The sequence below is a fragment of the Hyposmocoma kahamanoa genome, unplaced genomic scaffold (assembly GCF_003589595.1).
Source record: "Hyposmocoma kahamanoa isolate Upper Pololo Valley unplaced genomic scaffold, ASM358959v1 160, whole genome shotgun sequence".
Lineage (NCBI taxonomy): Eukaryota > Metazoa > Arthropoda > Insecta > Lepidoptera > Cosmopterigidae > Hyposmocoma > Hyposmocoma kahamanoa.
In genome coordinates, this window is record NW_020653575.1 from 2058213 (window position 1) to 2086122 (window position 27910).

At 35.4% G+C, this 27910-nt stretch overlaps 2 protein-coding genes across 2 annotated transcripts in view; one reads left to right on the forward strand and one right to left on the reverse strand.

Moving 5' to 3' along the window:
- Positions 1–2800: 2800 nt before the first annotated feature.
- Positions 2801–9736, reverse strand: LOC113225451 (zinc finger HIT domain-containing protein 2). The gene is made up of 5 exons (XM_026457766.1): positions 9180–9736; positions 8714–9093; positions 7269–7426; positions 4268–4471; positions 2801–3124 (listed from the first exon to the last, which is right to left on the reverse strand). The coding sequence occupies exons 1-5, from the start codon at positions 9224–9226 to the stop codon at positions 2801–2803; spliced, it is 1113 nt and encodes a 370-aa protein (XP_026313551.1). The 5' UTR covers positions 9227–9736.
- A 380-nt stretch (positions 9737–10116) lies between these two features.
- Positions 10117–27910, forward strand: part of LOC113225384 (aldo-keto reductase AKR2E4-like) — a 76853-nt gene continuing 59059 nt past the window's right edge. The window contains exons 1-3 of the mRNA XM_026457678.1: positions 10117–10354; positions 10688–10739; positions 11925–12116. Of these exons, the coding sequence (XP_026313463.1) occupies positions 10179–10354; positions 10688–10739; positions 11925–12116 (420 nt within the window). The 5' untranslated portion in view covers positions 10117–10178. The remainder of the gene's footprint in view (positions 10355–10687; positions 10740–11924; positions 12117–27910) is intronic.

The following is a 27910-nucleotide window of genomic DNA, read 5'->3' on the forward strand; positions in this document are numbered from 1 at the left end:
ATTAAAAATAGAAGAAGTTTGTTGTGGATTACGAAAAGTTATGGAAAGGGAGGTGATGGCTATGAACACTATACATTAATCATTACTTTCTTATTTACTATATTTTTATTGTAAAATTGAGTTCCTGCGGATAAACAGTGTGTAAAAAAATTAAGAAAACAAAATTGGATCCGACTCTTGAAGGAGTAAAATTTTGTAAAAACTTACAATTGAAAATAATATTTCGTAAATCATGTAACTTCTATTCAAATAATCGTAAAAGTGTGAAATTTAAAAAAAAAAACTATTTTATAAATTTAATGTAAATTATTTAAGGGTTGGACATTTTATAGGAAAGTTCTTTTTTTCATTGTCTTAGACACGTATTACATATTTTTTAATGTCAGATAATAAACCAATGGAAACCCGTTTAATGGTGCGGAAAATATGGACCGAGTTTCGTCAACAATAGCACGATGCGTACGCGTTGTCATAAAACTAAGCACAATGTTGATTACCTACCGAAGCTCTTTCTTATATGGTCAGGTGGGGTAGGAGGAATACTGGGGGAAGAGGGACTTGAAGATTTAACGCATAATCTAAAAAGTTTAGCACTATAGTTTCTCAGTCGATAAAACAGGCAAACAAATTAGTTTAATTTAGCTCCCTAACTGCCCTAAGTGTTATTACACTCAGCATTATTAGTATTAGTATAATAACACTTAGGGCAATTAGTAGTGTAATAACACTGCCCGAGCGGCGGGGCGCGACATATCGGACGACCTAAGTCGCCCTAATTCGGGATCCTACCTCCCAACTCTTATTACACCAAGAGTCCCTTAAAAATTAGGTTCGTCTTACCTCATCTTATTATACATTAAGAAAACTGCTGAAATGGTTATTAACATTACACCGACAGTATTTGCTAAATTATTCCTCACATTTCTTCGTAGTGTAAATATAGAATAGATAATCAGTTACTGTACTATGTTAAAGTGTGGAGAATAACTTAGGACACTGCCATGTTTAATGTAAATAACTTTTTATGTTCTGATCTTGCTCCGAAACTCGGTTTGAAGACTACTTGATGTATTGTGAAGTCATACTAAATATGCATATGTGAATATTTAATGATAATATTGTTCTATACATTCCTAACATTCTCCTTGTTGTTGTTGGCTCATTAAAGTGTTTGGTAAAGGTGGTTGGTTGTTTTATTTTTTTTCTTGTCTGCCAATAAGGCGATGTAATGTTAAGCGTTGTAAACGTATCCCAAAATTCACGCAAGAAGTAATTTTGATAGAAAACAGTTTACAATTTATGATTACATACTTTACCACACATAACCCTATACCGTGTACTTCATGGATCAATAATGAACTCCCGGTAATTGACACTAATTACTAATAAGTAACGTGTTACTATGATATAATTTTTTTCCGAAAACTTGTGCTGTTCTTGTTTGGAATTATAGTAATAAATTACAACAATTCATCGTTCCTGAGGTGACAACAGCAAAAATTTCCATATTATGGCTGGTGGCGTGCTCTCATCCAGCGTGACTATGGTCGACTTTTTGAAATTTTACTATTCAGATAAAAAGTGGCTATTTAAAATGTAAGAAACTAGTTTGAGCTGCATTCGGTTTCATATAAAAGTACGGTTTGTTTCACACGACCATGCAAAATGAGTTATCTGCCGACTCACGGGCGTAATGACGACTGAGTTTCGGTCGCATCGTGCGACAGGCTGGCGCGAGTGGAGGTAGGTGTGAGGGAAGGGGTTACTTTGGTATAAACGCTTAAAATGAACTGAATGAAATACGTTCGTCTGGTGCTCCAATCGAATTTCGGTCGAGCGCAAACTGCGCAACTCAAAAAACGCAACTCACAAAATTACGCTCGTCTGGCCTCACTCTAATGGTACGGCACACGGCGTATTTTATACGCGCAGACGGTGCGCGTTTCACGGACGCGCTTTGAACGCGCGTTTACGGTGTCGAAGATGTTCGAAAAGCAGATTATTGCGTTTGTATCGATTCAAACGTGCGTAAAACGCGTTTCAAACGTGCGCCCGAAGCGCGTTTGCATCGAATCAAACATCGCGTTGCAAGACTGCGAAAAGGTGCAGGGAAGGGGCGCGCGCTCATGCCACCGCGCCATATTACTACGTCATCTGTGCGTAGGTATACGCGCCGCAGACGCGCTGTAGTGAATCGATTGAAACGCATGCAAACATCGCGTTGCAAGCAAGAAGCTTATATACTCCACTGGAGTTAACACTCAGAATTTCATGTTTGCTTTATTTAAAAAATTAACTGAAATTAATAAACAAAACTAATATTAAATCTGTCTGTTATCAAAATGCGCGGCGTGATTATAACGGTGCGTATGAATTTGGTTTATTTGGTAGGTTTACTAGATACGACTGACTCTCGTTTGAATCGCGTTAACGCGCGTTATCAGCGCGTCCGCTGCGCGTATAAATTACGCCGTGTGCATAGGCCCTAAGGGTGTTTATCGCCTCGTTCAATAGATTCGCCCACACTAGCGTCTTGCCAACACACGCACAGCGTCGACGCGACGTCCGCGCGACCGCGACTTAACGCGAGCGCGGCGCACAAATTAATTAGGGATACTACGTTGCGTCGTCGCCGCGCGGACGTCGTGTCGATGTCGATGCTGTGCGTGCGTTGGCATCTGCTGACCCTCGAAAGACACTAGTATGGGGGGTCTCTTATGGCTTGGCAGACGATCGCAAATAATTACAAAAACAAAGGTAAGAAAGAAATACATTTAATATTATTAAATACTTTAAAGTACTATTCCGACTCCATACTATAACTTTCAATATACGACAAGTAATACTCAATTTTTTTAATACATTTACTTATTTTACTCGAAACTAATTTAGGGAAATGTTCAGATTTATGTTCAGGAAACTTTTTAGAAAACACACCTTTAGTCTGTTGCTCAATTTTCTTGGTTTTTGAATTAGATTTTGCTTCTGAAAATATAGTATGTAAGTGAGATAATGCAGCTTTGCAGTAGTGCATTTTGTTGCTCTTGCTTGGCCCTTGTAGAATCAAAAATGTGTCTTGTTTCATTACATCAAGACTTATTTCGTCTGTTACTATTAGGTTGCTCTGTAAAACAAAAGAAAAATTGTTATCTCAAAAACCCAATGTATAATATCCAAAACTTTGGAATTTGAAAAATTTTCTATCACATGTATGAAAGAAACAACAACGCGCAGTGTTTTATAAACCCGAATTTTGTAACACACCCTTTTTCTTGCACATTTCTATACTATATATAAATGCTAAGCATCGGGGATAGTGCAATTACGCGTAAGTGGCATTTTATTATGAGTTTCCATATTGGTAATTTAGTGGCCAAATTAAATCGGCGTAAATGTCGTGCCAACCAAATTAGCGTGATTTACGGCAATCTATTGTCATCAGTCCGTAGACAACATAAATTAATGCTTACTTTGCAAAAGTGAAAGTCATAGCCATTGAATTACAAAAGTAATAACGTTAAGTCCCTCTCCTGTGAAATTTGGTTTAGTGTATATACGCGCTTTTTACCAATACTCATACGAGGATTTATATCCCCGACTAAATGCGAGAGTAGAACGGCAGTGTAAGAAATATTTGAAGTTTCAGATAAACATTTCTTGAGAGTAGTTTTCGTCCGTTTAACATAAAAATACCATAATTTATAAATGTTTGATATTTATTAGCCAATATAAAAAAATCAATTTTAGACTCGTTGTTTTGAAAAGATCCGTCTAGCGGCAGATAAAATATCTACTTACTAACTATAAATCGGTTACATAGGCGATACCTCCAATGAACACTACGCCAACTTAATTTTTTGACGTTGTTTTTATTTTATTTTTTATCACAAAATCAGTATTTTTGTTTTTTTTTTTTTTTAATTTTGTTATGTTTTTTTCACAAAATTCGGGGAGCATAATTTTAGTGAATAAATATGGCTGTTTACAAAAATAACAGAAAATTACCAAGAAATAAATTTGGTGTAATGTTCACTGGAGGTATCGAGATATGGAATAATTCGTTGCGTATTCAGAAACGCTTTAACAGAAAAGATTTAACTGACATTTAAACTACATAACTTTAACTAATTATCATTAGTGAGAGCTTTCCGCTATATTATTTTTACACATCTAGGTACCGTACGTACTTGGCACTTGGTGCAACGGGCTGGTATCCGCAACTCGACGTACGTAGTAACCTTTTTTGACATTGGCAAAATCATCTTACCTGAAGACACTTCTGTGCAACAGATTCTAAAGCTGTGATAGGATTACAAAAGTTCATATTATTGTCCAAACTGTCGCAAATGTTTAATATATAAATTGTGGCTTCCACTGGATCGATTTCGTTGTTGAAATAGCGCATTACGAAGGCATACGACGCTATAACGTTTGTTATGTTGCATCTGATCGCTGGTGAAGGCTGTATGGTCTGAAAAGTTATAAAATTTGTATAAATTAAACTAAATAAAAAGTTATTGTAGGTATAATAGAGGTATAATGAATTTGATTAGTAAAATAATATAAATATAAACTTAAATATTACATGGATTAGATTAGAAAGTACTTTACAGAACATTGAACCCTGAACCGTATAATATCGGTTATGTCACTTAGCTATACCCGCTATTATATGAATTCTTCTTATACAAGAGTAAAACCAAATACAGAATAATTTGTAGAGCTCTCAGCTCTTACGGTTTTATATTATGTTACTGTAAAATCAGCTCAAAGAACTATTTTCGTAAAGGATCAATCGATGTTGTGATTTTTTTCAGTTTGAAGCTTCCCTTAAGCGACCGGATAGTACAGGATATCCGTTTCAACGCTACTGTCATTCGTGTGTTGTCAAAGTCAAAGTGAAATATATTTTTTTATAATACGAAGTGAAGAAACGAACAAAGCGACGCGCCTATCCATAACAGTTGGTGCCACTCACGAGATTTAAATAGCAAAGATCTTAGGGGCACTGCCACTGACAGGTCCCATGTGCCTGTAATTTCTCCCCTCTAATCACATTACTGCTTAGCGGCAGAAATATATAAGGTGGCAGTACTTCCCTGGACGACCCTAAATAATAATCTGTGTTGTTGACACAGATTACTGTACATCTATATTAACGAATTCTTGTTGTCACCAGATGGCTCATATAGAAATGAGATCCGACTATATAGCCACTAATAGCAGAAAATATTATACAGACGCATCTGTTATAAACCAAGTCAACTTTAATACTAACCACCGAATGATAAGAGTAACCTTGAAGATCGACAAATCAAAAAAAGCAAGAAAACGCTTTGCCCAAAATAACCCAAACCTCCAAGCAACATTCAAAAAGCTAAGCTCACTACCAATAGAGAACCAATACCTGTAAGACCACTACGACAATGAAATAAACAAAATCTACAGAGTGACGGCACCGCAGAAACAACAAAAGGAAATACTAATTTTTTTATTATTATTATTTATTAAGGCTTTGGCAAAGCCATCAGCCTAAACATGAAGTTTAATTATGTTTCTGTAAATATGGCCGCCACAAAGAGGATAGGCAATTTGAGGCGGCGTGCTTGGATTGACTCGGGATTCCTTAAAGCGGGCCGTTACGGGTATTCTAGTTCGAGATTCGTATAATTTCGCGTTTTAATCTTCAATTAAGGCACAATAGCACTATCCTATTCCACTTTAAACTAGATTTCACAAAATAATTGAAAATCAAAATAAAAACGAAACTTTTCCCTCCAAAAGGTCCAGAGCGAATCGGAAATACTAAGCCAAAATACCAAAGATATAATAACAAAAAGGATAGAGCTGTTCAAGGGCAAGAAAGACAAACAAAATTTAAAACAGATCACTAAAATAAGTAAAGAAATAAGCCTTGTCATAAAAAAGGTACATCGCGACACCGATTCGAATGCATAAAACAACATGTTATGAAGACAGGTGGAATAAGAAAGGCCATGAAAGATTACAAGAGTCCAAAGAGTGGATCCCAAAAATGAAAAACAAGGCTAACCTCAAGAGACAAAAAGGAACAGAGAACTAGACGTAGCAACATTTTTTTTCCAAACCCTATATGCCAAAGATGCAGCGAACGGCTTGGAGATTGAACTAGAAGACCTAAACAAATAAGAATACCACCGATTCTAGAGAGTGAAGTCACTGCTGCTATGTTGTCCCAGAAAAATGACAAAGCACCAGGTCCAGACAGTATAACAAATGAACAAATGAAGAGCAACCTCTCCGGTACGGTCAAGAGTCTAACTAAGTTGTACAACTCCATACTCGAATCAGAATTTATCCCCTCATAATGGACAAACAGCACCATCTTACTTATACACAAGAAAGGGGACATAAATAACTACCGTCCCATAAGTCTGTTGTCGAATTATACAAAGTATTTTCTAAGTCATACTAAACCGAATCGCGAAAAGGCTAGCTATAAAGAGCAACCCAAAGAACAGGTCGGACTTCTCCACCTTTGACCGTATGCGCGCCATCAAACAAGTTATTGCGAAATTACAAGAATATGGGTACCCACTATACATAGGGTTCATAGACTACAATAAAGCTTTCGATTCTATAAACCACAATCATATCTGGATAGCTTTACAAAAGCAGGGTTCTTTAAGTCTATGTCTATAGCTCTCTCTTTGTCTAAGAGACAAAGAGCGAGCTACAGACATACGAAGTACTACTAAATTGGAGGATGTCACCACAAAAAGCAAAACACTAAAGTGGAAGTGGACTAGCCTAATGTACAGGGAAAGAGTAGAAAAGTGGACCAGAAAGGTAACAGGTTACCAAGAGAAAATGTCAAGAGGAAAAGAGGTCGTCCCTGTAAAAGATGGTCGATGACTTTAAAAAAATAGCTGGACCTCTATAGCTAGGCTGACAAGGGACAGAGCCAAATGGATAAAGCTGGGGGAGACCTATGCGTTTTCAGGATGCGCTGATGTTATAGATTAAGTAATTTATGAATATAATTGAATTATCATTATATAATATAGGTTAATAAATATATTAACGAATTCTTAAGAAAACCTGATGGGGATTGTGTTGTATAGGCATGTGTTTACTGTTAGCCAGTTAATATTAAAGAAATGTAGGCTTGAACGAACCCAAAGATGATTGTCAATTCTAGTTATTGTTAACTTAACAGTTTACATACTTTAAATATTTATTTGGAAATCAGTATAAATATTTATTTGGAAATCAGTATAAATACTCACAGTTAAAGAACTCAATTTGGGAACATCTCTCAATAATGGACACTTCTTTAATGCCTCTTCCTCTTTTTTATTTGTACCACCTACATTTTGTATCTTTTTTTCTCTTCTACGATACATCCACCACGGTTCCCACTGCGGCAATATGGAACCTACATCTCCTTTAAAATAACATAGAGTAAGCATGCCAATTAAGTATAATAAAAGTATTGAAAATGTGTGTAAGCAACAATTTAAAGTCAGGCCTGTTTTAATAAATAGCTGCAAGTCACTCAGATGTATCGTACATTGCAAATTCTAGGGTTGGCAGACTAAAGCACATAAGTCAAAATTCAACATCATTCATTTAAATGAATACATCTACCGGCTAAAGCACATAAGTCAAATTCATTTGTTACTTCATAAATATCAAACTTTATTCTAGAGGGTATTTAACTTCCAACACTAAAAACAACACAAAAATATACAATTATATATTAACAAATGAAGCACTTTTTTTACTTATGTGTTTTAGTCCGCCGACCCTAGAATTGTCGAATATTAATAGATAAAGTAAATTACTAAGACACCACCCTATGTGACTAAGACTTAGGGTCGTATTCTAGAACTCTACTCAATGCTCAAGTCAGAATTTGAGCAGACTTGAGTATGATTTCAAGCACTGGAAATACGACCCTAATGGCTCAACTCCTGACTTGAGTAGAGTTCTGGAATACGACCCTTACTCTTGATGAATTAGGACTTATAACAATGAACTGTAGTAGTGGCTTAAGGGCTGAATAACTTCTATTAATAAGCTGAAATTTTCAAGTGTCTAATGATGAGTAATTTATATCATGGAGTCATGGAGAAGATTATTTTTTAGTATGAAAAATATTATAATAATAAAATTACAACAAACTAGATAAGACTATTGTAATGAGTGTAGGTGTTGCCGGTACAATGCTTCGAATTTGTGTTCACACTTGAGGTGGATTTATTATTAATAATAGATGATCCTTAAACATATGGATCAATCACTTTTAAAACTTAAAATAATCTCTATTCATTATGATACAGAATCGCACAGAATGACACTGGGTCTCCCTAGTGCAGGGCAATGAATGTGTGCATTATTATTATTATCACCTTCCATAATACCAATGAGTGTAACTTGCAATTTAGAAGATAGTATTGGAGTGCATTATTAAACTTCTTCATGTAGCAATTGAGGTGCGTCAGAACAAAAATTGCTAAGTCACAATTTCACTTTTCCTTTCTTTAATTACGGTAGTTTTGGTCATGTTTTTTGAATAACTTATCCAAACCAAACATAAACCACTAAATGCATGTTGAAACTACGTTTCAAATTTACAAATCTGAACACAATGCGTCAAATCCATTCAATGAGATTAGATGAAATAAAAATGTATCACTTTTTGTTCCGAAGCTCCTTAATTAAGTGGTACCTTTATTCAATAATGCTTCAAAATCATTTTGCTCATCTTCTGTAAGAGCGTCCCATACGTGATCAGCATTGTCGAGATCGATATCTTTAATTCGTTCATGTAGATCTACTTCAATGTCGTCATCGGAGTCAAGTTCATCAATATTCTCCATTATTTCTCCAGCCTGTTCTTCTCCCAGCTCCTCGTTCATTCTTTTCAGTATGTCTATCATTTTGTTACGAGATTCCTCGTCATTTTGGTACGATGCGAGTTCGTTATTCACACAATCGCGATAAAATCTTTCTGAGCAAGTAACGTGTTTTTCCGACTTATAACAGTCTAAGGAACAGTAAAATATTTCACAACGAGGGCAGCAGTACTTGCTTACTTTGCAATTACACCTATATAGTGGAAAATAATGTGATTTTTATTAAAAAAATCTTGTTTGGAGCATACGTGATTTTACCGTGTAATATTTTATACTTACAGTCCACAAATCCTTTGAGAACTATTTAAAGGTGCTTCTTCGGACATATTTTCAGATTATTTTGTCTTTTTGTGGAATAAAATTTTTATTAATTAATTAGTTAAAAATTCAAAACACTCATCGGTATTTTACTACCGGCGGGTAGTACCGATCATGGATTTATATATTTATTACGGAAGTCCGTGGTACCGACCGATACAGTTGTCAGTCAGCCAGCTGATTTTTTGACATTAGTACGATGCTTGTTCGTTTTATTAATGCTACCAGTTGTTGTATTAACCCGTTGACCAGGGAGTCTAAAAAGGGGGGCTCCGAAACAATTACTGTCAAATAAGCAATACTTGACCAAATGACAAGACGCGTGAAGCGAATTGTATTAGTAGTTTATGATGCCAATGAAGCTTCATACTTGTCTTTAAACTTTGTCGAATATTGCTATTTGAGAGTAATTGTTTCGGAAGGAGATCGAGAGTAGACTCCCAACGTCAACACTTTTGTCCGACTCGTCAGTGGCTTCAATATGCTGATCCTTATTCATATGAACAAAATACTAGAAATACTATTTTAAATTCCGTGTAAAGCGTATCATCTGCTTTTCCTGGCATAACCTTACATCACAATCACACTGCCATCAAAACCTATAGAACATTATTTCAAGCTATTTCAGTGAGTATTCAGTATTAAACAAGTTAATACGCTTTTATTATTTATAATTTTAAAAGTGTATTAAAATGTTCACTTTGTCAACGAATATTCATAATGTATTGATATATAAAACCATAGTATAAAAATAAAACACAACGGTAGGTTTTCACGAAGCGACATCAAAACGAAACATCAAAATTAAAGTTACCAAAACAAAGTTTTACGTAATACTTTTTTTATGCACCTAATAACTTACTTATTATAATTTTGTCTAAAATGTTTTATTAACCCCTTTTATAAAGTTCTATACTTTTAATTACAGTATTATTATAATAAAATTGTGTAGAAAGAACTATGGAACCGGAGGTAATAGACGATTTTTTTGGAGTGTACCTTCTTTACAATATAAATCCCAAATATAAGGGTCGCACATATATTGGTTACACTAGAGATCCGAATAGAAGGATAATGCAACATAATAGAGGTACTTGGGCAGGCGGAGCGTGGAAAACTAGTAACAGGGGACCGTGGTAAGTTGGCTAATTGAATACATAATAATAATATATATTTTTTAATTACTATAACCCCTAATTTAGAAACACACAAAATCTTACTAGCCATTAGTATTTTTAACAGCAGAAGAGTTCTGTAGAGTGCTGGTGAAGTTACAGGCACGTGGGACTTGTCAACTTATGTCTCAGGGTGACGGGTGCAGTGGCAATGCCCCTCAGATCTTTACGATTTGAAGCTCTGAGTGTCACTGCAATTGTTACCACCAGGAACACGATTTGGTGTCATAAAAAAAATAAAAAATAAAATTACTCACACAATTTTTTAAATATATTTTTTTAATATAATTTTAGGAAAATGGTAATGATAGTGCATGGTTTTCCAAACAACATTTCTGCATTGCGGGTAAGTTTTCAAAACAATAATTTTACTTTACATGTTAAGTAAATTAATACCCTATTAAAGAAGCTTATTGGAGATAATAAAGGACTGACGAGGAAAATTATTTGGGCATTACATTTGTCTCTACTTTTGTTATAAGCATAATAGAAGGGAAGATCGAAGGAAAGAAAGGCTGAGTCGATGACAAAGTTATTTAGATTAAACAATGTAAAAACTTAATGTTGTGCAGTATCAGGAATTCAGAATGCTGAATTGGTTAGCAATTAGTCCTTCGGCACTTTATGAAGAACTATTTTATTCACTTGCTCAAGTACATAAACAGAAGCAAAATTTAAATATGCTTATTGTATGAAATTATTCATTGAATCTGTAAAATGTTTTGCTAAAAATCAAATTAGCAAATTTTTTTGTGTGGAATATTATACCGTGGGGTCTCAATTCATACAAAAAAATTAACTTTAGTATGTGCTTAAAACTGTAGATGGTGATACTTAGATAAAACAATATAAAGTATTGAACCTCAAATATTTGAAGTACATCATGCTATCTAAAAAGTACAAAATATAAAAAAGAAATGCAAAACTATTTAGTAATGTGTAATTAATCAAAATTTATTTACGTAAATGTAAGATTTCTCAATAGTATACTTTTTGATTTGTTAGTTTGCAATAAATTGTATAGATGGTGTTTCTTTGATTTCTCTTTCAAAACTAAGTAACAATTTAGCTCTGATTTGTACTTCAATATATTAAAAGTACAGATTCAGATTCTTTGCGATTTTATTATATGTTATTGTATATAATAATAAATGCCTGATTAAGAGCAATAACCGTGACAAAAATGTAATAGCTGCCATCTGTTGGTCTTTTCGAATATTAATGCAATCGCATCGCGATCAATTGACCAGCCTTAAGAATCAAAAATAAGAGTCTGAATAAGCAGAGGTAGACATTCGACATTCCTTTGTATGAGATTTGGTATCTGAACTAGTATGGTATTATATTATCTGTGATTATACAATTCCAATCAAAGACATCAAAGATAAATTTGGATGTACTTTTACTATATTTATGCAAATGACTGTGCTATCCATCTTAGAATGTAAGTAGTAAAGTACAGATAGAAAACGAAATGATATTCCCACCCAATAAAGAAATGTCTTCCTTGAAACAAAATATTTTGTTCCAGTTCGAATGGGCCTGGCAGAATCCGACAACAACAATACGATTGCAACACTTAAACCTCAAGAAGATTCCTAGAAAAGAGACTGAATACAAATTTAAACTAAGAGTTTTATCAGAAATGCTTAGAGTTGGTCCTTGGTGCAGATTGCCACTGTTGATTAGATGGCTAGAGGAAGATTTTTATGAAGACTTTCCTGTAAGTAACCATCATACACTTAGTATATATACCAAATAAATCATAACATAATACACACTTCTCGTCACACTCCTTGTGAAAGAGTTCGTGTAGGAAAGTACTGCCACTTTAGGTACCTTCTGCCACAAGCAGTAATGTGAGCATTACTGCATTCCGGTTTTGTAGGGTTAGGGTGCTGGTGAAATTACAGGCACATGAGACTTGTCAACTTATGCCTCAGGGTGACAGGCGCAGTGACAGTGCCACAGATCTTTGCGATTTAAAGCTCCGAGTGGCACTTTGTGATCATGGACAGGCGTGTAGCTTACTATCAGGCGCATGACTTGTCCGTCCTTGTTAGACCTAAATTCAACAGAAAGATGCTTTAAAAACCGTTGCACGCATATCCGACAAATCATATATGGGCCCAATGGTCTTCTGTGCAATTAAATTTAGACCCTTTTGAGTACAGGACCAGCTCTCGAAACTCATTTACAGAGTTTAGGCATGGCAACCACACTATTAGGTTCTAAAATTAAATCGTGTAGCTTATGAAGATTGTACAATAATTAAGGTTCCTTTTTTACAGTTTATTTTAATGTTGTCATAGCTTCCTTAAGAATTGTTTTACTTTTAAATCGACTTCAAAAGGAGGAGGTTCTCAATTCCAATGTATTTCTTTTGTTTGTATGTTATGCGATTATTCCGGCTCATTTGCGAACTGATTTTGATGATTCTTTTTTATTGGAAAGAGGGTTACCTTAGTATGGGTCCCATTTGAATTTGAAGTAAATATTCCACCTCTAAGGGTGGTCAACTAGTAGATGAATCCGATTTCGCGCACTTTCCGGTCACCGATTACAAAACTTGGCAAATAGGTATGATTGCAGGAACTTTTGCGATTTAGAAATAAAAAGTTGTAGATAATTAGATAAAGTTAAAATTAAAAATTATTTATCTTCTTTTGGCTGCGTAATAAGTAAAAAAATGAACTCTCCGTCTTGAAATAGCAAAATGCTCTTATTTATTCTGTTAAAATAATACTGTAATTTCTGTAAAAGTGTGCTTCCTACTCTTCGAGTATATAACCAGAAATAGAGACGAAATGTCATTTAATTTGTTTGAAAACTATTCTGCCATATCATTACGGTGGCAACTGCGCTCTGATTGGCCAGCTCGAAATTGGAAACAATTGATGTCGTCAATTGTTTCATTTCAAATCAACCAGTTTAACTTGAGCTTTCCTATAATGGACGAAAATTTAAAAATTACATATTTAATTACCGATGAAATGGGATTCTGTTTGTTTTGTTATTAGATGTTTTGCTGTTTATAACTGCAACCAGCCATTGATCTAATATGATCACCACTAATTAAAACTCAGAGCCAAGACCTACAAGAACTGTATTATTTTCTTAGCGTCTTCTGTCTTTACCTCATCTGGCTGTTGAATAATTATGTTTTCCTAGGAGTAAGTTTTATATGCCTATTAGAGGACAACATTGCACAGGCAGTTGCAGATAAGGCTCACATTATCCAGAGAAGTTTATATTAAATGTATTATTATTAATTTTATTTTTCAGCTGGAAAGAAAACCGCCGGATCACATGTCCGTAGTCCACGGTCCAATTAAAAGCAGAAATCTAAAAAAATCAACAGAATACTCAAACTTTAAATCCATTGAATGTCTAATATGTTCACGCTTCATAACGAATTCAACTTCAAAGTTATGTTGTTTGAATTCTAATTGTGAGCTGGTTTCACACATAAGTTGTTTAGCAGACCTTCTTTTAACTTCTGGAGATTATATTCCTATAGAAGGTAATTGTCCTTTTTGCAATATGAAAATGAAATGGGGAGACCTAATAAGGAAAATGAAAGGATGTCATGATTCATCATCTGTTGATGACATTGATGAAGAAAGGTTTATTAGTGATGAAGAAGACGTCTGTTCTCAAGATAAAGGATTTGTTGACAATAATTCAAGATGGTTAGTTGATAATGATGATGATTTATGACATAATATATATTTTTTCATGAATTTTTTTTTTGTTATCCATGGATTTAATTTATAATTATCCCAAAATCTACGTTGGTTTTAAGACAAATGGAAACAATTTAAAATTTGTCGTTCAAAAATTAAATAAAACCACAAATGTACTAAATAAATAAGATTGTTATTTACAATATAAATAGAGTGATATTAAAAAATCTACAACAGGTACACATTTTATAAATATAAGCTACGCTTAAAATTATTGTTTACATAAGTAAACATTTTTTATATTTCGAATACTTGAGCAGTTTACGTTTTGCTCGAATAAAACAAATTGCTAAATTATTAATAAAAAAATTTTAAATAAACTTCATTAATAATACATATTCTGTGTGTTAATGAATAATGTATTATTAATAAATAAATATCTAAATAGCTATACAATTTAAAATAACATAATTTATGGTATTCACACCAATGAATACACGATAACACTAAAATAAATATAATGAATAATCTAATTCAATAAATTAAATAAATATTATGTCCAAATTTTCATAGGATAAATGCAATGCTTGCCATTTCGTATCTATGAATGAATTTCCTTTCTATGTAAGATGATCGCTGCTAATTATATGTAAATATTTTAAGTATTACTTATCGTGATAATATTCTAGACACTTGAATTGAAATTGAATTTGATGTTTAAGATTTAATTTCAACTCAAGTCGTGTCAAATTTGATGTTCTTTTGACTGACAAAAATAAAAATACATATATTAGAAAATGAAACTATTTTTTCGGATCTATGTATTTTAATTAAAGTATATTTATTTTTTTCAAACAAACCTTCATTTCGGGCCCTTTACAGATCACAAAGTCACGCAAATATACCCGATTATACCCACTAGTTCTGTTGCACAGTTCGGTTGACAGAACTACTACTTTGCGTATACTTTTCTTCCGATTTTTTTATTTACGAGTCCCAGTAATTTTGTCGGTTACTATGCGATTTAGATCCGAGAAAATGGTTTCATTTCCTACGTGTAACAATCGCGAAAACCTAAAAACGGGATATATCCTTAGAATAATAACGCATAGAATGATAGTTTCAGATCAAACCAACTGTCACAAGTGAGGCAAAAATCAAATTCATGTAGGCTAGTTTTAGTAGTAGGATAATTTTCGGTTTTAGTGAATATTTATATAAAAATACGAGTTGAAACGCGTTACTTCCTTGTGGAATGTGGTGTTAGTATCTATGTTATGCTTGTCTGACGTATTTTTACACTCATTTACCGCACATTTCTTCATTTTTAGCTAAAATTCTTGACCTGTTCGCGGTGCAAGTTGACCTTGAGCACTGAAAGCCCGCCCGCTCGTGTAGGCCCATTGGGAGCGCTTCAATTTGCCTCACTTAGCGTGTGCGGACTAGGTTTCCATGCGTTATTATTCTAAGGATATATCTATATAAAGTTAGATTTACAAAAATATTTTTTTTTTTTAATACAAGCCTTATGCAGCGACTATCCTATATGAAATGAAAAACTAACTAAATAAATTCTGCAGTCTACAATTTCGAGGCAACTTACGATGTCAAACAACACATCATCGTGTATTATATTGTACCTCTTCAGTTTGGTTGATGTACTTTTTGAATTTACTACGTATTATATAATAAACACTATCATTAATAATCAAAGAAATCACCCTCATCATCCTCGTCTGCACCAGGCGGTACCAAAGCACCATTTAACACTTCACTTATTGGTTCCTCCAACCCGATAGCTTTAGCAAATCCATAAACAATCCTCATGATTAATAATCTTGTGAAATCTACAGGCGATGTTTCCTTTCTTTGTAAAAGGAGCTGTTTCTTTGTCGGACCCTGATCTTTTCTTCTCTTCATTTCACCGAACGGCAAAACCAGAAGCAGCGCGAAAAGCAAAAAATATAGACGCATTTTTCTTCTTTCCCGCCTAAATCAGCGCGTTCGTTTTATTACAAATTTTTCGATGTATTTTTTTTATTTTTGGCAAGGCATACACCTTCCGTCGATTTAAGTGACTCGTGTAGAAAGCGAAGTCGAATAACGGTATGTGAACGTGCGCGCGTGCCAAAGAATGGAGGCGAACTTAAGTGTTTCAAACTCAGGTGTAGACATACCCCCACGTGCTAGCCCACTATGGACAGTTGATTGCAGTGGTTTGTACCAAATTATACGGTGGACAGTAGGTATAACAGTAATGCCAAAGAACCAATTTTAGTGCTTTGTTTTCGCTTCATTTCAGTGGCCTATTGGAAGTGTATAGGCTCAGAATATTTTTCTTGCTAGTACGTATATCAAATTATTTGTGGTTGGTCAGCGACTAGCAAGCACGTATGTAGATTGTATTATTTATTTAAGATTACGGTAAAGCGCGTTGTTAGTACCCTACTTCCTTAATTTACTTATAAATTCCTGTTACTGCTGCTCCGTCCATGGTACAAGGCCTATTTTGAAACTTTACTTGTCATGTATAGTGTTTGCAGTTGACACTTATATTTTGTATTGATTTGGGTAGGAAAGTAGGTATACTTAATTATTATACGCGACGTATTTTAGTTGCAGTGATACGATTCGAAAGTGTAGAATTAATGTGGCCATTTACGATTTCTCGGGAGAGTAATTCGAAAAGTAATCTTGAATCTCTAGGAAAAGTCTGTCAGATCATGATTTCCACAAGAAATTTCCCATAACATTACTCGTTTTGGTTACCGTTACAAGTCTTAAAAATCCCCATAAATTGGTTCAAATGTTTTAAACTTTCTTTCGTTTAAATCCTACATATACAGAGTGTTTATCATTGGTCATACTATATCTTTAAATTTACCTACTTGGATAAAAAAATATCGAAACAAACTACTTTTGAAGGAAATTTAAGTACGTAGGCAGTACAAGGAACTTTCATTCTCATTGCTTTTATGGCAGGCAACTGTTGTAGTTGCTCGAAAGTTATTTGGTCACTGGTGACACACGGGCAGGAGTTCAACGCGCTGGATCGATGACATCAGCACTACACTTTGCACCACCTTTAATAATGCATTGAAGCTGCAGACCATAGAGATGACGCCTAACAAAGTTGTTCCGTAAGGGCAATTACAATCTTCAGCTGAGAAGAAAATGACTCCACGAGGATGGGGCTTATAGGGCAATCTATAAGCGATTTAACGGCACGTAAGTTTTCGTAGAAGTATATTTGGAATTTAGAAATATATTTAAAAATATATTAAGTTTTTAATTCAATCGACTATCTATCGATGAATTTGAATATGGTGTGAGCCTATTGGTTCCTCGATCGTCTAACGCAGGAATTTATTTACAAAGAATTTCTTTTTCGTTCTTCTCGGAACAATTTCCTTATAAATGGGTTTTTGATACTTTTGAACATTTAATTTATTATTTTTTTAAGTTGATTGAATGTCACGACGTTTGTGCACTATGATATTAAATTATTTTTGTGATTTTACTCCACTATTTTGTTAGAATTGTTAGTACAATGATCGAACATTTAGGAAAAATTTCTTCGATCCGGCTGAATTCGAACCAACGTCTTCCAGCAAACTGCGCCAGACGCTATGCTAACTATGCCACGGAACGATTTCAGTTGTTGTTCAGTTATGAAATAAAGATATTGGAATTAGAACCGTGTAAACATGGATCCGATTATTTCATTTTCTATGTTAAGTAACTGCCTCCGTGGCCGGACGGTTACCATACCGGACGGCCACGCAGAGGTCCCCGGGTTCGATTCCCGGGCCGGGAGAAATATTTGTATGGCCTACATTTATTTCTCTCGTGAGTTTGGGTGTAATTTGTGGTTGTCTATGTGTGTGTCCATGGCACCCGCGACACAGGGTTTCCCTAGTGCGGGGCTATGTTGAGTGTGTGCGTTATTATTATTATTATTCATTCGTGGACTTCTGTATAACTGCTACAAAATTTACGCGAGTGAATTTGTAATAAACAGTTATCCGGTACCGGACTCGAAAATAACACGATTGACTTGTGGATTGGAATTTCGCTAGTCCAGGTAGCCGGGTTAAAAACTTTCGCACGAGGAAATGCCTAATTTACACGGAAAATGCAATGTAGAGCGAAAGTGCGTTTGTGCAAATTAGTTAACAATTTCGTAGGAAGCGGACTTCCTTCATTGTGAGTGACAATAATTTTAAAAGGTCCGTACTACCTATACTTTGAAATTGTGTCCTTTAGTAAGGGATTAGTTTACCAAAAAAACTGAGATTTGAATTTAATGGACCATTTCCTGTTAGGTACCTAAGCATTATCTATACAAGTTGAGTGCGGAAAAGACAGGATTGATCATCGACAAGACATCGGTACAAACCATAGGTCATTTTTATTTTTTTATTAAATAATAACCTTGACTTGATTGATCTCCATCTCACCTGACGGAAAATGACGATGAGGTCGAGGACGGAGCATGCTGCACACTTAAATAATGCCTATTCTCTCTGCCTTTGAAAAGGCTCAAGTTATATCGTTCAGGGAACATATTCTATTGATATTCTTTTAGATGGCAAAGCGTTCGAGTGAGATTTGTCAATCGAGACTGCATGTTCTACAAATACGAAGGGTCCTATTGTTGTAGATATATTACTAGGTCAACAGGTAAGAGTAAAATGCCCGATTCCAGTGGTATATTCAGCGGACTTAAACTTTGTTCTAACCTACATAATTTCAAGATGAAAACAATACGTGATTTGCAAAACGATCGTCACTTGCCCTTTGCCCTCTTCAACATATTATTCATTTCAAACTATCACTTTTACTTTTTGCATACCATTTGCGGGGTCAAAGTATTTTAAAGTTTCTAAAGATTTTCAATACATAGGTATAGTATTTTTTTGTTAAGTGTCATTTATCTCTTTAGTAGAGCAGAAGTTAATACGACTTTTGTTCAGTGATTTTACTTCTGCTAGTAAAGACCGTACAGACTGTTCCTATTGAACATGAGAGGTAAGTTAAATATATTTTATTTACACTCAGAGCTTTAAATTGCAAAGGTCTGAGGGCATTGCGACTGCGCCCTTCACTCTGAGACATAAGTTGACAAATCCCATGTGCCTGTAATTTCACCAGCACCCTTTTACCCGTCATAACCGGAACGCAGTAATGGTCACATTAATGCTTGGTGGCAGAAATGGGTAATGGACGAACTCTTTCACATGGAGCTCTACGGCTGCTTATATGCTGTCTGTTTCCCGAAAAATATTTAGGGCCATTCAAGTTTGCAATGAATGTTTATTTTTTGGACAAACGCGTGCTATTGTCAGTCACATCGTCGCTTAACATCCAGTAACATTGAGGCCAAGCGTGAGTCTATTTTGTATAAAGAAACTTTACGTCAAAGTTTATGTGTCTGGCAAAAAAAGGGTTTGAGAGATCAGAAATCGTCGTTGATAGCACAGAGTAATAAAACAAGAGACGACGTACGTAGGGAATCTAATCCAAAAAGTGAAGGGTCACGAGTCATTGTGCTTGAGCACATTACCCCCTGTGCAGAGCTTGCGTGTGAGCAGAAGAAACAGCCGCTCACGTTCAGGGCGAGACGTGAGATCCTAGAGATCTTTAGAGGCAATGAGCGTGTTATGGACTTCCTGGTGTGGCATTAGGTCTACACTTATCCAGATGCATACGTGAAAGTAGACGCGAAGAGAATATAAAGTCTACTTTCCCGTGATTCGCACAACTGCTAGATATTAGGTCATGTCAGGGTAAATTTCTGTAATTAACCTTTATTTCATAGTTATTGTTCTGTCCATCTGCATAATAACATGAGACCAAGCTTTCTGTAACTGAGTGACATGTGACTTGACTTAATGAGAATAATTATTGTATCGTGTACAGTTAAAGAATGTCAAAAATGATGTAGGTACGACATAATCTCAGTACAGATGACTAAAAAAACCGACCTCAAAAGTACGTGGGATTACATCTATTTGCCAAGTTTTATTGAAATATCCCGTAGTTCGCCACTATACAGGACTTGACACAGGAGAAAATAAAAATCGGTTATCACTACTCAAAGTACCTATATTGAGAGAAAAACGCCTTGAATTGGAGAATAGCAAAACCAAACATTAAAATAATTGCTTCTTAAGTAAAATTTTGGCGCTATTTATAAACATGAATGTTCATGTGTGATCAGCCACACTTAGAGGTGGATGATTTTCTTCAAAATGAAATGGGACCACTATGGAGGTACCCTCTTTCTAACAAAAAAGAATCATGAAAATCTGTTCACAAATACCGGAGTTATCGCGTAACATACATACAAAAAAAAACAGTCGAATTGAGAACCTCCTCCTTTTTTCAAGTCGGTTAATAAGTCATTTGAATTATACAATGGAATGGAAAAAATCAGACTATAAGGCTGACGCGGTGTCTACAGGTAGTAGCGCTAGGCAAAAACACATTATTTGTGTCTGGAAGAAAGGTTATAGTAATAATGTAACTACTTCTGTGGCCGAAAGGTTACCACCCTGGACGGCCACGCAGAGGTCCCGGGTTCGATTCCCGGGCTGGGAGAATGTATGGCCTACATTTATTCCTCTCGTGAGTTTGGGTGTAACTTGTGGTTGTCTATGTGTGTGTCCATGGCGCCCGCGATACAGGGTGACCAGCACCCTCCCTTTAAAACTGGAATGTAGTACCTATTGTTCACATTACTACATGGCGGCAGAAATGGGTACGATAGCAGTACTTCTCTGGACAAACTCTTTCACAAGGTCTATTGTTACTTAGGTTAAAGGTACACGGTCGGTTACTACCAAATCGAATCTATTAGGATCTTTAAAGTTAGAAATCCAATTGGTTACAAATTCAACTGAGCGAGTAGGTACACTCGACTATATAGACTTTACGGCAGCATAACAATCTGACTGTAGGATTTAGGTCTGTGTGCCACAACAATTTGTAGTCATTATTTGGAATGCGTGCACCGGAAAGTTTCGATGTCTTTATGTCTTCTTACATGCTTCGTAGGTTTTATTTTGTGGTCGCCTCACCACTATTGTTTTTCTCTATAAGTAGGCGTATTATCATGGACAAAAAGATGGAAACTGAAAATCTTATTTTATTGTTTGAACTAATGATGAGTTTACACACACACGCACGCACGCACGCACGCATGCACGACCGCCCGCTCGCCCGCACGCCCGCCCGCACCCACGCACGCACGCTCGCACGCACGCACGCACACACGCACCCACGCACTCACACATACACACACCGCACACTCTCTCACACTTACTTACATACACACGCTCGCGCATCTACGTACACTTAACTTACACATATTGACACGTACGTTTTTAGCATAATTGATAGTATTTACAATTTTTATTGCTCAACAGTATATTGCTTTTGTCTTTTAAGATTATTGACTTTACTTAAGATTAGTCTGAGAGGGTGAGGGCCTGGTGAGCTGTAGGTAATACAGGTTTAGTTGCCTAGTACGGTCTCCAGTCTCTCACAAGGGATACAACTTTCAAAATTGTTAGTCTATTATAAAAAAGTGTATATTTATTTCCTTGTGTATAGAAAATAAACCATTATTATTATTAGAAACAAAATTATCTACATGTTCACATTTAGTAGCAGTAGAGCTCCTCGTGAAAGAGTTCGTCCAGGGAAGCACTGCTACCTTATATATTTTTTTGTGAAATAACTGCACTAGTTTTGTTATGATTATGAATAGAATAGATCGAATACACAGAAAAATATCGTTGACCCAGTGGGACTTCAACCCATGTTCATGCTGCACCGTAACATTACTCTTACCACCTGAACCACGGGTCCAGTTACCGAGTCGTCGAAATTCAAAAATTGTCCTATGTGTTTTTGCTATAGATCTTTCTACTTGAGACTTGACAACTTATGTCTCTAAAAAATCGCAAAAAATAGCCCCTGAGATCTTTGCGATTTAAAGCCCGAGTGGCGCTGCAACTGTTATGGATAGCCGTGTCGCTTACCACCAGGCGCACGACTTGTTCGTTTCGTCACTTGGTAATATAAAAAAATCTAGGTAATAAGAATATTGTTAGGTTTTATTACGTATACTGTGTCACTGCCATTTATTGGAAGCGGCCTATAGTCAAAAATGGTTGTAGCTTGTTTTTAGCCATCTCCTATAGGCAGTCACTGTGACGTTCTTAATATCTTTGTGTTTACGGACTATGGCGTGAAGGTTCAATTTACATTGCAGGAAAACGGAATGGTAGCGATGATTTTTGATTTATATGAAAAGTAACTTTATTGAATTTGAGTAACTTAAATTCTGCTGTCCCGATTTTTTACGTCCCATACAATGAAATCCCTTAATAAAACTGAGTTGATTGAACACTAAAAAAAATTTTGATCTGTTTTATTAATTTTTATGGATAACTCACGCTTGACCATAAAATTGACTATGCCAAAATAGTATTCACAAAAAGACTTCATGGTTCCTAAGACAGTTTTCTTGTATCTTCTATGGTTTCGAACTTCCCCATACTGTACCATTTAAAAAACAACACTGTATATTACATGGAACTGGGAGAATTCCCGAGACGGCGCAAGAATTCTCCAAAAGATGCGCGACCTGCAGGGCTAAGAACACCGCATTGGCGAAATCATAATATGATTAATTGACAATTCATATTATGAAATTCTTACTATTCATATAACGCAATTCATCTGTTTGACAGCATTATATGGAGGTATCTATAGAACACTGTCAAATAGATGTATTGCGTTTATTGTTTTGTTTGAAAATCCATAATATGAAATGTCAAATAATCATATTATGGTTCAGCCAATGCGGCCTTTTTAACCCCGCTGGTGTTTGGCTTTTATCTAGTTTGTACGTTACATAATTGGTATAAAATTCATGCCATCATTGTGTAGTGATGCATTACACCACCGAGCTTTCTCAATGACTGAGTAGCCACATACATACGTATACCTCTATAATGCATAATAATCAGGGCAGAGCAACATTTTAATTTCTTATAATTGAAATGCATATTTGAAATACAAATATATATTTGTACTTCAATTAACTGCCCGAATATTTACCATGCTTGTCTGTCACGTAGAGGTCCAAGATTCGATTCCGAGGCCGGGAGAAACATTTTTATGGCTTACATTTATTGTTACTCTCATGAGTTTAGGTGTACCCGCAATCAGACTATCCCCATGAGTGTGCTCGTTTAAAAAAGTGCTACTTAATAATGTTATTTTTTTCATGATACTAAGTGAGGGTACGAACAAGTCGTGCACCTGGTGGTAAGCGACACTCCTGTCAATAGCAGCTTCAGTGCCACTCGAAGCTTTAAATAGCAAAGATTTGTAAGGCGCTGCTACCCTGATACATAAAGTCATTAAAGTTGACAAGTTCTATGTGTCTGTAATTTCACCAGTTGGCGGCCGATATAGGTATGGCGCCATTGCTTCCCTGGACGGACTTTCTTACAAGGAGCGTGGGGGCCTACTAGAGCTTATAAGCAACTAGTCAAGTTCCATGCAATTTACTTGACCTGGTAAAACTGAATTGCATAAATTCGTATCATGACCTATACAAAGTTGAACGGGAATGGCATGCCAGGATGATGAATTTTACATTTTAAACGTTAATTATTGTCTCTGGCTGGCTAGCCGACATCTAATAAGAGCGAGATCGAACTACATACTAAATCATATGAAAGAAATAGACAGATGTACTATCCTGGGAGCGTTCAAGCATTATTAACCGATTGTGTTCAAAATGAGGATAATTATATATTTTTTTTGTAATTTTATGATTGATTATACTTATTACGTTGTTTTGTAATATCGGCAGCTTTTCAATCATACTTTACAACTTGTCGTACGACAAAATTACATGTCATGTCTAGTCATTATTATTGTAATTAGTATGGTGAGTTTGTAATTTGATAACATAATTGGAACGTATCTTGTATTCATACATTTTCATTGATTGGATTAAGTCAAATTTGGCACTATTTAAAAGTTATTTTACACTTTTCGCTAAGTCAATAAAATATTGAAATGATTAAAATTCCATTTAAAAATTTGCTATAACATTCATGCCAATAATTTATCAACAATACTTTAAAAATTGGAAACTCGAACTAAAATTTTCAAAAAACGCTCAATAGTTAATAGTATTTATTTATTGACAATTGGCTATATAGCCTAAAAAGATAACAAATAATTATGAAATTGAAAATGTAATAAAACTTAGTTTTTCTTAAAAATGTAACAAAATCTAAAAAAAGTTGGTTACGGAATAACTTTTTTCGAATTGCTTATTTTTACAGATGAGACCGCCATTTGCATGGCAAATAGTACGTCATGATACGATTTTGCTATGAAAGAAAAGGTGAACGGATTTCGAATGGGGAACGTAAACTGCACGGAAAGTAAATTGTTTTTGTGAGGTCATAGTACAAATTTGACAGGCAATCCAACTTACAGGCTTCAATAGGATTGCTCTAAGTGCCCATAGTAGGCCCTAATATCGTTTTCTCTATGTACGAGCTGGGTATCTCTTTTGTGGTATTTTCTCTTCCATATGACGACATTCATCAGTCCATTTAATTGAGTATACATATAACCAAAAACAGAGACGAAAGTCATTTAATTTGTTTGAAAACCAATCTGCCACATCATTACGGTGACAACTGCGCTCCAATTGGCCCGCACGAATTCAAAACAATTGACGGTTGTCGTCAATTGTTTCACTTCAAATCGACCAGTTAACTTGTGCTTTGCTATAATGGACGCAAATTGAGAAACACATGTTTAATATTCAATTACCGATGAAATGTGATTCCGTTTGTTTTATACTTAGATGTTTTGCTGTTTTTCCCACACCACCGACAACACACCATAGTTAGAGATATTATCTTTATTACAATAAATATAGAATATTTTTGGAATATACGGAGACGTACACACAGGTCAGTTGTTGGCGCTGTACTAATTTAAATTTCAGTTTTCTAATTCGTGATTACAGTGAAAACAAGAGTTGATATATAAAAGTGACATAAGGCCCATTTGCCTGATGAGTAACCAGAGACGGATGGCCTTTATTTCGTCTCTATTTCTGGTTATATACTCGATGGTCCATTTATACTTGAGACAGGCTATTTTTTTATGACATTCTGCGACTAAGTGTGTCAGTGATTAAAGAGAATCTCTACTAACCTTTTTTACTTAGCTATCATGCATATTCATGATACGTAGCAGTGTTAAAGCTATGCAGCCGATACGCTCGGAGTGATATTAACGGTATATATTGTTATATCGTCTGGAAAATGTCTATTTTCTGTTATAATACCAGTATACCAATATCGACTCGTGTTGACATGTTATACTGATTGATATTAATGTTTTTGTTAGAAATATGTACAATTAGTACAGCCTTCTCTTTCGTTATCATTAATAAAAGGACAAAGAAATTAATTTCACCTTTCAATTTAGATGGATATATAATTCACAGACCACATGTGGTATAATTTTACGACACAACTTGGCATTTGTTTTTCGAAATTCGAAATTTAAAAAAATGAAATATAATACGATCGTCACTTATAGGATCGCTGTCCAGCACAAATTCTACCGCCGGCAAATTCGCGTCAACGCTCAATGCGAAACAAGGCAGTATCGAATTGATATTTTCGTTTTATTAAAACTTTTTAATCAACTAGCCCTTGCAATACTAGTTATAAATGTAAAAACTTATAGATGCGACTCGCATTTGATTATATTTTTTTCGATAATGAATTGAGATTTGGCTTCACTATTGTAATCTGTCAAAACGGCCATCATAGCGTGTGTGTATTGTAAATTGGTTTTACATTTAAAACCAATTAAATGGCTCTTTGAAATATATGGGTACCTCAATATAGGTCCCATTTAAATTTGAAGAGAATATTCCACCCTAGTAGTGTAACTTTCCGGTAACCTATTGTTATCTATTTAGTTTCACTCTGTATGTAGGTACTTATAAGCAAAGTTTGAAGTTGGGTCCTTCTCTTCAATAATTTCATTTAAGTATTTTTAATTATACCCCTTTTTGTTAAAACTTGTCAATAGAGCCACAACCCTTATAATATACTCGATAAGACTAAGGTTTTGACTCGATCATTTAAATGGGAACCGACCTCAAAAGTTCGTGGAATTACATCTATTTGCCAAGTTTTATTGAAATTGGTTACTGAAAAGTGTGCAAAAACGGATTCGTCTCCTAGTTTGCCACCCTTAGAGGTGGAATATTTTCTTTAAAAGATGGGACCACTACTAAGGTACCCCTCTTTCCGACAAAAAAGAGTCATCAAAATCGGTTCACAAATAATCCCAAAACATTAATCTACATGCAAAAAGAAAATAGAGTCGAAATCAGGACCTCCTCCTTTTTGAAGTCAGTTAAAAATAAGTGTACTTAAAAATCATAAATAAATAAATAAATAACAATACCAACTAATTCACGAAAATAAAAGAAATTGACACTAAAATACTTTCTCTCAATGTGAAAGTCAAAGGTTAGGAGACGGACGGGAGGAAAACCAAAAAGTGAGGATTGCTGGTGAGTTTACGGGCACTTGGGACTTGTCAACGTACGTCTCAGGGTGCCAGGCGCAGTGGCAGTGACCTTCAGATTTTTGCGATTTAAAGCTCGGAGTGGCACTGCAACTGTTATGGACAGGCGTGTAGTTTATCATCAGGCGTACTACTTATTCGTTCCGTCATTTGATATTATAAAAAACCTAAAAGAAAAGGAAAAATGATCAGGAGACCTCATATTTTTAAGGCTTTCGTGGGTATTCACTAAATGATTATCACTAATTACCGGTTTCTTACCACGGTATATCTTTTGGTTTTCTCGATATTTCGGTACGGTTACACGGTCCATGAAGTCAACCCGTGACCACAACTCTCGGAAACGTGTGAAGTCTACAACCCACATTGGCCCAACGTGACGCACTATGGCCTAAACCCTCCCTTGGGAGGAGACCCGTGCCCAGCAGTGGGACGTATAAATGGATTGATGATGATGATAACGCAGTTTGGAAAGTTCTTGCATTTCTATTTGTTAATCCATATTGTCGACTAAAACCAAAATTTCAACATTCAAATCCATTGTTTCACGACCTCTGTAAAATGCGGAATGAGAGATTTATGTCACTAGTTTATTGGTGCTTAACAAAAGTAAACAAGTAAACATATCGCGTGACTAAATCCGTGAGAATTGGCATGTACACGCGAAGAAGACATCGGATTATTTGAACACGAAGCCTTTGAAAGAAACAGCGATATGTCACTTAGAGAAAGATCAGCGTAAGTCGGTAATTCATTTGATCGTTGACGGTTTTCACAGCGATTAAAAATATATAATAATAATAAAGCAACACACTCATAGCCCCGCACTAGGATAACCCGGTGCCATGTACACACACATAGACAAGCACAAATTCACAAACGCACAAACTCACGAGAGCCTAGGAATCCAACCTCTGCGTGGCACTCCGGCATGGTAACCGTTCGCCCACAGAGGCAGTTTAGATAAAAAATGTACATATGTATCAAAGGCAGATAGGTTTGTACTAGGGAGAGGTAAGAGGTAAGCCTCACTTTACTACTCTGACCTTAAGTTCAGAACGAATTAGGGACATCTATTATTACAAGTACAATAAAGCTAAAGCGAGAAACACGCAGATAACGGGTGCGGGTCGGGTGCGTGTCGGTCGGGATCACGGCGGGTATAATTCCG